The following is a 14110-nucleotide window of genomic DNA, read 5'->3' on the forward strand; positions in this document are numbered from 1 at the left end:
TTTCAGCGCATTACTTTTAAAGCAAGCTTTGTTGACCATAGTCCCAAGGCTCCAGTTTTGAGACCACTGAAGAATAATTTATTTCAGATCCACATGTATTTATTGAACTCTCCATGTTTAGAGGCCCTTCCATGAATCTGTTTACTGGTCTGTTTACATTAACTTATTTTCAAAATTGGCAAATACTAGGGAATGTTCACGTTATCAGGGGTTTGCTATTCCTTGGTTTCTTCCTTAAATGACAGTTTTTTTGTCTACTCTAAATTCCTACTGGCATTTTGTTATGAGTTTCCACATGTATAGGACCAGGTGAAAGAACTTTAGACATGAAAAGGCCACTGTTGAATTTTTAGAGGTATAGGTCACGGGCTTAACTATAGATTCTTGTGACTTTCCTTCTAAGCAGAAAACACCAATACTTCGCAAGTCCAAGCAATTTGTTTTGTCCATTGGATTCTGATATTCTAATTAGTGAATCAACATGATACTAGGTTGGACAAGACTAGATCTTCTCCAGAAACCTGGAGAAGTTCAACAAGACATCTCTAGTTCTGAGGTGTGGCTCTTGGGGCTACAGATCTTGGAGGGTTCTGTCCTTTTGGATCACCTGGAGAGAGAAAGAAGCTCTCATCCTAGCTGTTGAGGAATGGAGTATCATGTATTTGGTGTTTTATGGCCTTTATACTATTAATTCTATTCTTCAAACTTCCACCCTTAGCCCAAGCCAGGCGCGATCATCCACAGTCCAGTGGCTTAACCCTCAATCTCCAACCACGCCGAGCTGCAGCCCAGGTGTTACACCTCCTTCACCCAAGTTGTCACCTTTCCCCCTCTCTCTTCCTCCCACTGTAGCCGACAAGCCACCTGAAAGGTATGTCGTTTTCAGTGTGACGTAGAATATGGGGGTGGCGCGCAGAGGGGCTTGGTCAACCTGAGCGGGTTCTTGTGCTCCCCGCATGGAAAAAGCTTCCCGTCTCCTGGACTTTGTGGGCATTTATAACCTTATCTTAAAGATTCAAGAGCAAGTACCTTCATAGGAGAATTTTGCCTTATGTGAGACCTGCTTGAACCTACCCTTTCTGGTTCTGGTCATGCATTTATGAAACCATGTTTTTTTGGAAGAGCAGCTTATACATAAGTAGAAAGCACACATGCTTTGTTTTCCAGAAGGTAAGTATTGTTCGGTAGCTCAGTCGTGCTGACTCTTTGCAACCCCATGGACTGCAGCATCCCAGGCTTCCCTGTCCTCTACTGTCTGCTGGAGTTTGCTCAAACTCATGTCCATTGAGTCAGTGATGCCATCCAACCTTCTCATCTTCTGTCGTCCCCTCTTTCTTCTGCCTTCAATCTTTCCTACCATCAGGGACTTTTCCAATGGGTCAGCTGTTTGCATCAGGTATAAATGGGGCGCTGGAAACTGTAATTAAGATGGCCCTTTGATGGGCTAGTGATGCAGAGGCCAGAGTGCTTTAGCAAAGCCCGTCCTCTGGGCCAGCAGACTGGCCATCCCCATCAGTGGCTCCCCTCCTGCCATGAGAGGGGATGCTGCCTTCTGCCCTGTTGTGCAACTGGCAGGCAGCCTGGTTTCCATCCTTCCCAACTCGTTTCTTTTCCCACGAGAACACACAGGATGTTTTGACAAGCGGAGAGAAGTTGAGCCTGATGTGCCTTTTGGGGGCGAGAGTGAGGGGGTCAAATATAGAAGACCCAGCTGAGAACAACAAGCCCTTTCCGGCGGGGCGTGGAAACAGACCGTCAGTGCAGGACTGTGTCCTGCTGCGTGGCTGGAGCCACTGACTATCTCTGTGTCTCTGCCCGTAACTGACTCGCCCCTGTCTCCAGACTCCGGTGCTTTTCCTTAATCCATAAACTGAAATGCACTGGAAATAAACATGCCCCGTGGCACTAGTAACACTGAAGGAGAGGAAAGGGCATCCCACTGAGCGCAGAGGAGAATTAGGTGAAGAGGTTCAGGTGAGCGCCTCAGAGGGGCTCCCTAAAAGGAAGATCTGAATTTGAAACTCGTCAAGCGCTATGGTTTCACGATGTTCACTTTCCCGCTAGTCTCTCTTCTGGAAGGCACTGCTGCGCGGGTGTCATGGAGATGAGATTTGGGAAACGCGGGTGGGGGAGAGGTGAGGTTTTTCACTCTGCGGACTGTGCGTCTCACACGTTCCCCCTTCAGCGTCATCAGTCGGAAGGCCCGGGCGGTGTACCCCTGTGAAGCAGAGCACAGCTCGGAATTGTCCTTCGAGATTGGAGCGATCTTTGAGGATGGTAAGTGGGAGCTTTGCGGGAGGTGGCCTTCTGCCCTCACAGAGGGTCTGCAGCTCAGAGCAGGCAGGCGGTCCCTGGCTGTGGGGTTGTCAGGAGCTTGTTGCTTTGGATGGGGAGGGCCAGCCCACATGGCTCCTGGGAACTGAACACCAGGGCCTGTGCGTGCCCACTTCTGCTTTAACCTTGGTTTTTCTCCAAACTTTTTAACTCTCAAGGGCATTTTTGTCTCGATGTAGAGAAGCTGGTGCAATGTGAAATCAAGAAATGTTTCTAATTTGCACCCTCTGTTTTCCTCCCAGAGTCCCCAACCCTCTTAATACTTTGGGTTTGTCAGCCTTGAGTTACAGGCAAGTGCTATCGTTAACCGATTTTGGTTTATCGTTCCCTTACATTCTTAGGCTCAACGTGAGTTTGCTCATTGGAATTGTGTCTGAATCTCTCGATGTGGGTATTGACTTTGCATACTGAAACCAGGGTATAGATTTTATTTGTGTGTTTAATAGTCACACGTAAGCATTTTAAGAGCTATGCCCGGTTTCAGATTTCACAAATTCCTCCTGTGGTTCCATGTGTGTCTCTTCCCTCCCCCTTGATTTCTTCCTTCCCAGTCCTCCTCATTATGAAAATCATCGGTTGCTATGGAAACAGTGATGTTGTGTGGGGGTGTGGCTGCCCAAAAGAGATCTGGAGAAGCAGCGAGAACCTTTGATGCTTGGAATGGAATGGTTGATTAGCCAGAATGTTTGGAAGAGATGGAATGTATCAACACAACGCCTGGTGCTATATTGTCAGTGATGTGGCATGTGCCGATGATTGTGTTTTAGAAAGCAAGTTGCCGCATTTAGAGATTTCTATATCTGTGGGATACGTACTCTGGAGCGCCAGAGACTACCGACAGTGTCAGCAAACAAACAACAACAGCAAACCCCACATGTGACAGAATTATACTCCGTGGAGAAATTTTGTTGTTAAGAGTAGAAGCAAGACCAATCTCCTGCCACTGTAACATACACACATACGGTTTGGCCAGGAGACTGTGGTCAGTTAGCTGCCCTGTCTCATATTGACACCCATAGAGCAGAAGGGAAAGCTGAGAGCCTTGAAACATACCATTTAAGAAATCAAGATGAATTCTTTTATTTATTTATTTATTTATTTATTTTTTGCTGTACCCTCATGTATGGCATCGAAGAAGGCACTGGCACCCCACTCCAGTACTCTTGCCTAGAAAATCCCATGGATGGAGGAGCCTGGTGGACTGCAGTCCATGGGGTCACAAAGAGTCGTATATGACTGAGTGACCACTTTCACTTTTCACTTTCATGTATGGGAGAAGGAAATGGCAACCCACTCCAGTGTTCTTGTCTGGAGGATCCCAGGGACGGGGGAGCCTGGTGGGCTGCCATCTATGGGGTCGCACAGAGTCAGACACGACTGAAGCGACTTAGCAGTGGCAGCATGTAATGGCATGGAGTTTCCCAGGGGCTCAGATAGTAAAGAATCTGCCTGCAATGCAGGAGATGTGGGTTCCATCCCTGGGTTGGAAAGATCCCCCGGAGAAGGAAATAGCGACCCACCCTAGTATTCTTGCTTGGAGAATTCCATGGACAGAGGAGCCTGGCAGGCTACAGTCCATGGGGTCGCAGAGTCAGACACTTGGTGAGTAAAGAACAACATGTGCGGCATGTGGGATCTTAGTTCCTCGCCAGGGACTGAACCCACTCCCCCTGCAGGGGAATCATGGAGTCTCAGCCACTGGACCGCTTGTGATGGTGTGATTAGATTCGCTTAGGAACCCCTGAACACAGCGTTGTTCATGTGATATTAACCTTGGTGGAAGATGTATCTATTAGGGTGCCTTTGGCTGCGGGTAACAAAAACGGATAGAACTGGTGAATGCAGTCATGAAAATGGATTCCCTCACACAGTAAGAAGCCTGCAGGCGGGGAGCTCCAGGGCTGGTTAACCACAGTCACAAGGGCGTCACCAAAGCCCACAGTGTGTGCATCTCAGCCGGGACACAGGGGGCCCCGGCTGCTCCCGCAGCAGGGTGGGAAGGCTGCCCCGGTCCCAGCAATCATGGGCACGTTCAGCCATAGCAGGAAGGGCGTGCCTCATCCTTGTGTTCTTTTTGTAAGTGTGAGAAAACCTCTCCCAGCCTCCTTCCTGGGTTATCTGTTCTCGTGGCTCAGTAGCCAGAGTAAGGTCAGATGCTCACCTTGAACCCACTGCTGGCCAGGACTTCAGACCACACTTGGTCCAGAAACTCCTTCTCTGGGCACAAAGACATAGGAAGGGGGAGTCAGAATTTCAGTCAGATCTAGTTCTGCCGGCATGGATGATATTGGGAAAGGTCAGCAGATGTCTGATGCAGGAGAATGAAGATCTCCACTTCTAAAGTACCTCGGTGGCTTGCAGAGGTCCTTCTAAGAAAAACAGTGTGTGCACAGGTGTGTGTGTGTGTGTCTCTTTCTATATATATGTGTGTGTGTATACACAGACATATCCATGTATACATGTACATACATATATGCACACACACATGCATCTCAGTGTGTTTTGGGAACAGGAGAGTGATTGAGAGCAGATAGCTATGGATTGTCAACCCTGCACTTACCTGCCCGAGGTCAGTTGGCTTTTCCACTTTCTGGGTGACCCTGAACAAGTTCCTTAAGTTCTCTCTGCCACAGATCGTCCATCCTGATCCACAAGGATGTTCTCATGGGTGGCGATGTGTCAGAGCAGCATTTTGGGCCACCAGTGCAGTACAGACATCTGAGCAAGCTATTGCTGGCCACAGAGCTTCGCTTGGTGCCCTGTGGACCCGACTCCAATTTGAGCCAAGGCACAGAGCCCTCAGATTTGGGGCTCTGTGATGCTGGTCTGGATGGCTGGCTGGGGCACCCAGGGAGTATTGGGTGTTCCTCAGGCCTTCCCCCAGGCCAGCTACCCCAGAGATGCCATTGATGTGTTGACACCCTCCCTCTCCACCAGCATACTCGCATATCATTTGATGTGAACTCCATGCTTTGCAGCTCTGGCCCCTTCTTTTGCAGCAGCAAATACACATGGGGACCACGTTCAGAACCCATGCCCCCAGACTGACTGTTTCTTAGGGAGGTTCTTAAAGGTCACAGACAATGGAAGACCCTTTGACTTTGCTGTTCAGTCACTAAATCATGTCCCACTCTTTGTGACCTCATGGGCTGCAGCATGCTAGGCTCCTCTCTCCTTCACTGTCTCCTGGAATTTGCTTAAATTCATGTCCATTGCGTTGGTGATGCTGTCTTAAGCATCTCGTCCTCTGCCGCCCTCAATCTTTCCCAGCCTTGGGGTCTTTTCCAGTGAGTCAGCTTTGTGCATCAGGTAGCTAAAGTCTTGGAGCTTCAACTTCAGTATCAGTCCTTCCAATGAATATTCAGGTTTGATTTCCTTTAGGATTGATTGATTTGATCTCCTTGCTGCCCAAGGGACTCTCAAGAGTCTTCTTTAGCACCACAGTACGAAAACATCAATTCTTCGGTGCTCAGCCTTCTTTATGATCCACCTCTCACACCTGTGCATGACTACTGGAAAAACCATAGCTTTGATTATATGGACTTTCATCGTCAACATGACGTCTTTGCTTTTTAATACGCTGTCTAGGTTTGTCATAGCTTTCCTTCCAAGGAGCAAAGCATCTTTTAATTTCATGGTTGCAGTCACTGTCTGCAGTGATTTTGGAGCCCAAGAAAATAAAATCTGTCACTGCTTCTACTTTCTTCCCATCTATTTGCCATGAAGTGTTGAGACGCCTAACGCTTGGCTGTTATTCTGGGGCAGTGCCTCCCATATCCCATAGCGGGCGCTGTGTGTGTAAGGTCTGAGGGCAGATGATGTTTTCGTGAGACACCCCGCGTCCCCCCAGTACACACATGTATACGCGTGTGCGTGCACACAGGGCATGTGTAGGGGTTATTTATGAGGACTCTGACCTGGTCTGAAGCATTGAGAGTGGTCTTGGAGGGCGGGTGGGGTGCCTCAGCAGATATCTGATGGGCGTGAGCGCAGAGGACCAGCCATGTAAAGCTCAGACTGGGGGTTGCTACACAGGAGTGGGTTCTGAACTCCATTTGCCGAGTTGCAGTCAGCATTGAAAAATAAGAAAGAGTGCATTAAAAAAAAAGTGCATTGAACATAGTGAGAAGTATTATCCCATGAAGCTTTTGTGTGTTGGGCACACGTGCTGGATTTCAGCTACACAGTAGCCATCTTCTGATGGGTTGTGGTCACGGCTGCAGTGCTTGGCCAGTTCCTGACCTGTTCTGCTGGGCCGGGACACACTTGCACTCCTATGCACGTGGCTTCCACATCTGCTCCTGGTCTGGCCTGAGCTGGGATCTCCCCGTGGCTGTGGGGAGACCAGATGCGTCCAGACCTGGTGAGGAGCGCTTAGACCCTGTGCCTGCTGCTGTCCAGCCTGCGGTCGTTGTCTTGCGTGTCGTTACGGCTCTTTGTGGGACCTGGAGTCGCCCGACACTGGCCCAGGTGTGGAAGGCCTCCCCCTGCCCTCAGGAATGCCCCACGTGGGTGCCAGTCAGACGGGGCACCCAGATGATGCTGGTGAGGCCTGGCGACTGCTGAGAACGGCCGAGGATGACTCCCAGAGGAGCGGGTGTCTGGGGGTCTCTGAAGAGGAAGAATCCCCTGTGCAGAAGTGGGGGGAAAAGGTGTCAGCAGAAAGCACTGCCCATGCAGAGGCCTGGAGGCTCACTAGGGGGCTTCTCTGGGCGATTCCCTGCGGGTGACCTGCTTGTGGGCAGAGTCGGGATCGGTGGGGAGGTGGCCGGGCCAGGTGCCTCTGGAAGCTTGGGTTTGTTCCTCCAGACAGTAGAGGGTCGTGCTGTGATCAGCCGGATGTTCTGGAGAGTTCACTGAGCTCCCTGGTGCACTGTGGTGTAGGAGGAGCCTGACCGGACGCTGAGGATGGGTTAGGAGGCTTCCATAGGGAGGAGAAGTGGAGGCTGGGGTGACCGGGGGCAGAGGGGACCCCTATAAATAACTCTCATGCAGACTTGTAACCAGACGAGCCGGGGATGATGAACAGCGGGGCAGGGATTTCACAGGTGGCAAGTAGCTGTGTTCTGATAACAAGGGTGTTTCTTCCTTTCCAGTGCAAACCTCGAGGGAGCCTGGCTGGCTGGAGGGGACTTTGAATGGCAAGAGGGGGCTGATTCCACAGAATTACGTCAAGCTGCTGTAGCGCCCAGCCCGCAGACCCTGGCCCCAGAGCAGCTGGGAGCAGCGAGCCCCGTCCACCTCCCGGGCGGGACCACGGCCACCTGGACACTCCAGGGCGGGCAGCGGGGGCAGACGGCTGGAGGCGGGGGGAGAACGGTGTTGCGCGGTGTGGACCCGAGCCGCGGGAGAAGGCTGTGCAGATGAACAGGAGAGACTGCCTCTGGCACGCCTGGGGACTTGTGGTTTTAAATTATCTGGTCTCTAGAGCGAGGGGGAGGGCAACCTTCTGCTGGCCCACCTGCCCCACTGGCAGCCACATCACGGGATACCTCCCCCACACCTAAGGGCACTGTGCTGCCAGATGTGCCCCCAAGGCGGGAGTCATTGACAGGTTGCAGCGGGCAGGTGCAGGCTGCGTTGATCTCTGTATCGAGGCCAGCAGACCGAGCCTCCTGCCTGGATGGATGGCCGCCCGCCCTGGGGACCCCACGCTCGCTGACTTAGGGCACCTGCGGACTCACGACCAGCTTCTCCCCCGTGCTGCTCACTGGTGTGCTGTTTCCCCGGCACTCCCTTTCCGCCCCGAGTTTTCTGTACATGGAATAAAATATAATTTACTATGGGATTCGTGTCCTCACATGGGGAAGAGGTGGTGGAACTCACTCGCTCTGTAACATCTCCTGGTGTGGCTGGTGGGCGGGCTTGCACTCCCCCCCGGGGTTGGCCCGCATGCGCTAACAGGTAGGATGGATTAACCGGGAGCCTGGCTGCTTTGGAACGGGGCATGTTTCTGGGGACAGGGGTCCCCTGTCTGACAGGTAAGATCCTGGCGGGTCCCCTCCAGCTACCTCAGAGGGCCTTGGGGGAGCCCAACCAGGACGGACTGGGGTGCTTTCCCCAGAGCTTTGTGTGTGAGGGCGACCACCTGACGAGTTGCTGTGTACAGCCCTGTATCACGACCCCCGCCCCCAAATCCCATTCCCTCTGTTTTCCAGACTGCAGTGCCCATCTCTCCATCTGGATTAAGCTGGGCTATAGGGTGGTCTGGGCTCTGTGGACCCAGACCCTGCTCTTGGAAGAACTTCTGCCACATCCCCGCACACAGGGTGCACCAAGTGATGCTTCTATGGTCTTCTCAGCCTGACTCGCAGGCGCAGTCTGAACCAACCTCTCTGGGAAGAGGGGACCGCTCTGCCCCCTGACCTGGAGCCCCTGGAGCGTGCAGCTCATTTGTAGGGGCCTCGGCACTGTGGAGCCGGCCCTGCTCCAGGGGCCCAGGGGGCCCGGCACCTCTCTTTCCACAGAGGCTTCCTGGCCTGTCCCAGTCCTCCCCTCAGATTGTCCCTGGAAGGATGTGTCTTGCCTCTTCCCCAGGTGAGCTGACCCCAGCGTGCTGGTTATCAGCTTGGAGCTCGCCTCCCCTGGACCATGGAAGGTGTCAAGTGTGGGGTCAGGTGAGCACAGAGAGACAGGCCCATCGAGAAGTATCCACTTTCTGACTAAAGTGTTAGTCGGTCAGTCATGTCTGACTCTTGGCAACCTCACGGACTGTAGCCCACCAGGCTCTTCTGTCCGTGGGGTCGTCCAGAAAGAAATACTGGAGTGTGTTGCCATTAGTGAAATATAGTTGAAAATGCTGAACTGTGGGCCCAGTGGAGCGTATTGGGGCTGCCAGGGGGCCCAGGGCCCCAGACAAAGGCTGGGCCTGGGGCTGCGGGCCAGGCTGGCAAGAGGGTGGGGATGGCACCTGTTTGGAGTTTTCCCTCCTGCTCCTGCCTGCTGCTCAGATGTAGAGGAGAGAAGCTTGGCCTGGAGCAAACGTCCCCATTTCTGTGGGAAAGTGCAAGCTTGTGGGCAGTCAGGGCGAGTGGACTCAGATTAGCACCGCAGCGATTTCCTAACCGTGTTCTTCATCCGAGTCCATCCATGGGCAGTCAACAGAAGACCTTTTGAGTTGAGACTTGATGCCTTTGCTCACTGCTGTTGCCCCCAAGCTGTCGTTAGCTCCCAAAGTACATTTATCACCACTCCCTGGGTCATGGAAATTGCTCTAAGGGCTGGCTGCCGGTGTGGGCTTTCCAGATGGCACTAGTGGTAAAGAAACTGAGTCCTGGGTTTGATCCCCGGGTCGGGAAGATCCCCTGGAGGAGGGCCTGGCAACTCCAGTATTCTTGCCCGGAGAAGCCCCATGGACAGAGGAGCCTGGTGGGCTACAGTCCGCAGAATCACAGAGAGTCAGACACAACTGAAGTGGCTTAGCACACACACTGGCTACCTGTGTGCTTTAGGGCAGATTAAATTGACTCTGAACTGTTCCCTGCCTCCTAAAAAGCCAAGGATACTCAGAGATTTGGGGCGGAAGTGATAGCATATGCTCAGTGAGCGGGCAATGCTAGTGCCTGTACTGATGTGAGTCAGCTGCTCTGGTCCCCGCTGCCATGGGCTACCATCTGATGTTACTGATGGGAGAGTCTCCTGCATCTTTGTTGTCGGGGCACCTGTGTGCTGTAGGATGACAGTGCGACAGTAGGGAAGCCTCAGGATAGGGCCGGCTGCAAGGGCTCCCCCAGCCCTGCAGACTCCTCTGTGCTGGTTCCAGGAAGAACAGGGTTACGCCAAAGGGGAGTGGAGTGTGGGGGTCTTCCTCTGGGAGGAGGTGGTGCCAGGTGGCCCCCACCCGCAGAGCTTTCCTGGGCCTGGCCCAGAGTGCGCTTAATAACGGGACTGGGAGGTGTTCTCTTCCACCAGCAGATCTTCATTTCCCCAGGAGACACAGGAGAGTGGTGGTGGGTTTTTCTGTGTTTTTGTCATGTGGGTATAGTTCCCTGAGCACCTACGGAAGGCTGGCTGAGCAGCGGCCCTGCCTCCCTGAGGACCCAGGCCCCTCAGCCCACCTCGCTCAGCAGTAGCTGCCTCCACCAGCTGGCATCCTGTGTTCATTCAGAAGCATGACTGGGGGGCGGGAGGGCTTTGAGCAAAAGAGGGCACTCAGATTGTTTCCCTGCAGTGGGGCTTGCGTTCTATGAGGTCCCTAAAAGGCTGGCCCTTAGGGTCTCTGCACCCGGAAAGGGCACGCCAGATGAGAGCAAAGCCAGATGGCCTGGGTGGGGGGCAGTTATAACCCCTCTTTCTTTGTAGCAATAGAAGCATCTATAGATGGGAGTACTGGGTGGTGGGGGAGGGGGGCCCACTGTGCTGGTGGTGGACATTCAACCCATACGTTCTTTACTGGGACTGACTCAGCCAGGAGAAGTTATCTTGGTGAAGGCTGTCAGGAGCAGAGAGCTTTGTTCAAGTGCAGTAAGCTGGTCACACTCTTTCTCCTCTAGTGTCTTGCTTCTGGGGGCTAGTAGGGGGTAAGGGCTGTTAGGAGTTGAATTGTGTACCCCCTTCCAAAATTCATATGCTAAAGTCCTAACCCCAGTACCTGAATATGACCTCATTTGGCAACAGGATCATGGCAGATGTCATCAACTCAGATGAGGTGGGTGGGGTTGGACTGGTGTCCTTAGAGCAAGGGGCAATTTGGACACTGAGACAAGCGTAGGGAGGGTGGTGTGAAGACACACAGGGAGACAGTGGCCACGTGCAAGCTGCGGAGAGAGGCCGGATCCTCCCTTAGAGGGACCCAACCCTGATGACCTCTTGATCTCAGACTTCCAGCCTCCCAGATGGGGAGTCAAGACATTTCTGTTGATTTTAAGCCCCCCAGTTTGTGGTACCTTGTGACATTTCTAGGAAACAAATAACGGTGGCTCAAAACGCATGTTTTGAGTTTAAAAAATATACATATATACCTATTTTGAAATTCTATTTTCCCTATTTTGTACCTTGCTGATCTTGAATGCATCAGTTTCCAGCCATGAAATGGAGAGAGTGGTACCAGCCTCAGTGTTAGACTGTGACAAATGATGATGTGACGTGTCTGAAGGGTACCCAGCAAGAAACAGGGTTCAGTAAATGGGGAAGATGGGAGAAGGCAGCCACAGGGTGCCTGGGGGCTGGTCTCTGCCCCCTTCTCATCTCATAGCCACGCCCTGCCTGCTTCCCTCTAGCCTATGTGCTCCAAGGCCATGCCTTGCTCTCTCCCTCTGCCCTACATTGTCCATCCTTCTCCTGCCTTCGCAAGGGCACTCTGTGCAATAAATTATTTGGCTTAGTTGAGGCTGTTATTAGTTGTGGTGTGTAGGCTTAGTTGCCCCAAGGGATGTGGGATATTAGTTCCCCGACCAGGAATTGAACCCATGTTCCCAGCATTGGAAGGCTGATTTGCAACCACTGGACTACCAGGGAAGTCCCCCCATTCCTTTTCCCACTGGGCCCCTTATCACCTGCTCACTGGTTGTCCCCTCAAGACGCTCACCAGGCTGGGAGGCTCCTTCCTCAGCCAGGTGTTCTACGTGACTCTGAATCTTCTGGAGCCACCCGACTTTCTTCCCTCCCTCCTGTGGGAGGAAGTTATTCCAGGAGCGTGTCCTCAAACAGCTTTCTGGCTTGAGCTCTGAGAACGTCTTCTCCGATGCTTGTCAGCACTCTTTTTCCTTGACTGGCCTGGGCGGTAATTTATTGCTAACCCGTCTGGGTAAGCTGGCACATTCTCCTGATGCTTTCATGTCTGGCTAAAAGTATCTCAATCTGCTGGGTAGAATACCTTGGAGAATTCTTTCCTATCAGAAGATCAACTTGATTGGAAAGAAGAGTTCTAATTTTTGCCCACCAAGAGACTTGCACTTTAGACTTCGGCAGTAAATGCATGGGATTCATTGAGGCTGCTCAGTACCATGCGTTATAGTTTCTGGATTTTCCCTTCCTTCTATGGTTTAACAGCTGCAGGTGGAGCAGCTCGGAGTGTGGGCAGAACACAATCTGACTCAGCTCAAGCAAGTTTTCACCACAACCCTCTCTGGATCAGGCTGGACCAGGGCACGAAGATCCAAAGAAATGGGTTTTTCAGGCCACGGAAAACTTGAAAGTCACTGTCTTGGCAACATAAATTCTATGAAAAAATACCTAAATTGTGCATGGTACATTGGTTGAATTATCCCAAATTTCACCCCTCACTGGATGCATGCCCTTATGGGTAACCCTCCCATGCCAACTATGGGATTGACTTTGTAACTTGCTTTGGCCAATGAAACAGAGGCACACTTGATGCAATTAGAAGCTTGAAAAGTGCTATACACTTCCACTGTCTTAGAGCCTTGCTTATACCATGAAAATATGCCCAGACTAGCCTGCTAGAGGAGAGGCCACATGGAGCAAAACTAGCTCAGACCAGTTGGCTACATGACCAGCCCAAGCCCAGCCTGGCCCAGACCAGCAGGACTTCCCCTGCTGGCTAACTTAGGAGAATAACAAATGATGGTTGCTTTAAACCACTCAGTGTTGGGGTGGTTTGTAGCAATTGCTACTCTGCTCCTTCATTCACTTTGCTTTGGATTCAGGTTTGGTCTGAGAGTTCCTTGGAAGGAGTGATGCTGAAGCTGAAGCTCCAATACTTTGGCCACCTCATGCGAAGAGTCAACTCACTGGAAAAGATCTTGATGCTGGGAACGATTGAGGGCAAGATGAGAAGCGGGTGACAGAGGATGAGATGGTTGGATGGCATCACTAACTCAGTGGACATGAGTTTGAGCAAACTTCGGAAGATAGTGAAGGACAGGGAAACCTGGAGTGCTACAGTCCATGGGGTTGCAATGAGTCGGATATGACTTAGCAACTGACAACAGGTTTGGTCTGTGCTGAATGTTAAAATCCTGTTTCACTCTTCTCTTACCCAACATTGTTTGGGAAGCCACTGCTTTATTTCTAAGAAAACTGCTGCAACAGCAATTGGATGATTTGAAATGAAGGTGCTGGAGATACTTGTAATCAAGTCATTTTAGTCTGTGAACATTTGCAGTTTATCCAAAAGTATGTGGAGCTTCCCGGGAGAAGGAAATGGCACCCCACTCCAGTATTCTTGCCTGGAAAATCCCGTGGATGGGGAGCCTGGCGGGCTGCAGTCCATGGGGTCGCACAGAGTCCAGACATGACTGAGAGACGAACACATGTGGAGCTGACTTTAAGGGAACAATGTTTTCTACTTGCTTGAGGGACATTCATAACAAACCCCTAACTATATATGCATCACTATGCATAATTTTTACTCCTTTGGCCTATAGTGGCTGGCTGACTTGCTTAGCGGCAGAAACGTAGTTCTTAGCTAATGATTTCCTAAATGTGCAGGTGGATTCTTTGGGTCTGAGAGCACTTTAAGACCTTCCTAGGAATACAGGAAGGTTTCTGGCTCATTGACCCAGGAACAAGCCTGCTCTATGAAGAAAGAGCACTCACTTTAAGCAAGGGTGCATATCCAACGGGTCCCATATCTAGCCACGCAGACTCACAGACCATGATGGCTTTTGTTTAAAGTTAGAGGCTCTCTGTGAGAAACCCTGTTCCCTCATAGGTCAGACTGCATACATTCTAAGATATAAAATTACCTTCGTTTTCAATAAATTTTTACAAACAAATCTGTGCACAAAGCTCAAAAGATTTTTTCCTGTGCTGTGTTTCATGGCTAATGTTGTGTTTCAGAAATAGATCAGTTGTATTAAAGCAAAGTTGTGTT

General features: G+C 51.4%; 1 protein-coding gene across 3 annotated transcripts in view; it reads left to right on the forward strand.

Moving 5' to 3' along the window:
* ARHGAP10 (Rho GTPase activating protein 10) overlaps nt 1–8120 on the forward strand; it is a 357872-nt gene extending 349752 nt beyond the window's left edge. For all 3 annotated transcript variants that reach the window (XM_065904301.1, XM_065904302.1, XM_065904299.1), the window contains 3 exons: nt 719–871; nt 2186–2277; nt 7431–8120. In XM_065904301.1, the coding sequence (XP_065760373.1) occupies nt 719–871; nt 2186–2277; nt 7431–7519 (334 nt within the window). In that variant the 3' untranslated portion in view covers nt 7520–8120. The remainder of the gene's footprint in view (nt 1–718; nt 872–2185; nt 2278–7430) is intronic.
* Nucleotides 8121–14110: the final 5990 nt, after the last annotated feature.

Source organism: Muntiacus reevesi, chromosome 13, assembly GCF_963930625.1.
Source record: "Muntiacus reevesi chromosome 13, mMunRee1.1, whole genome shotgun sequence".
Lineage (NCBI taxonomy): Eukaryota > Metazoa > Chordata > Mammalia > Artiodactyla > Cervidae > Muntiacus > Muntiacus reevesi.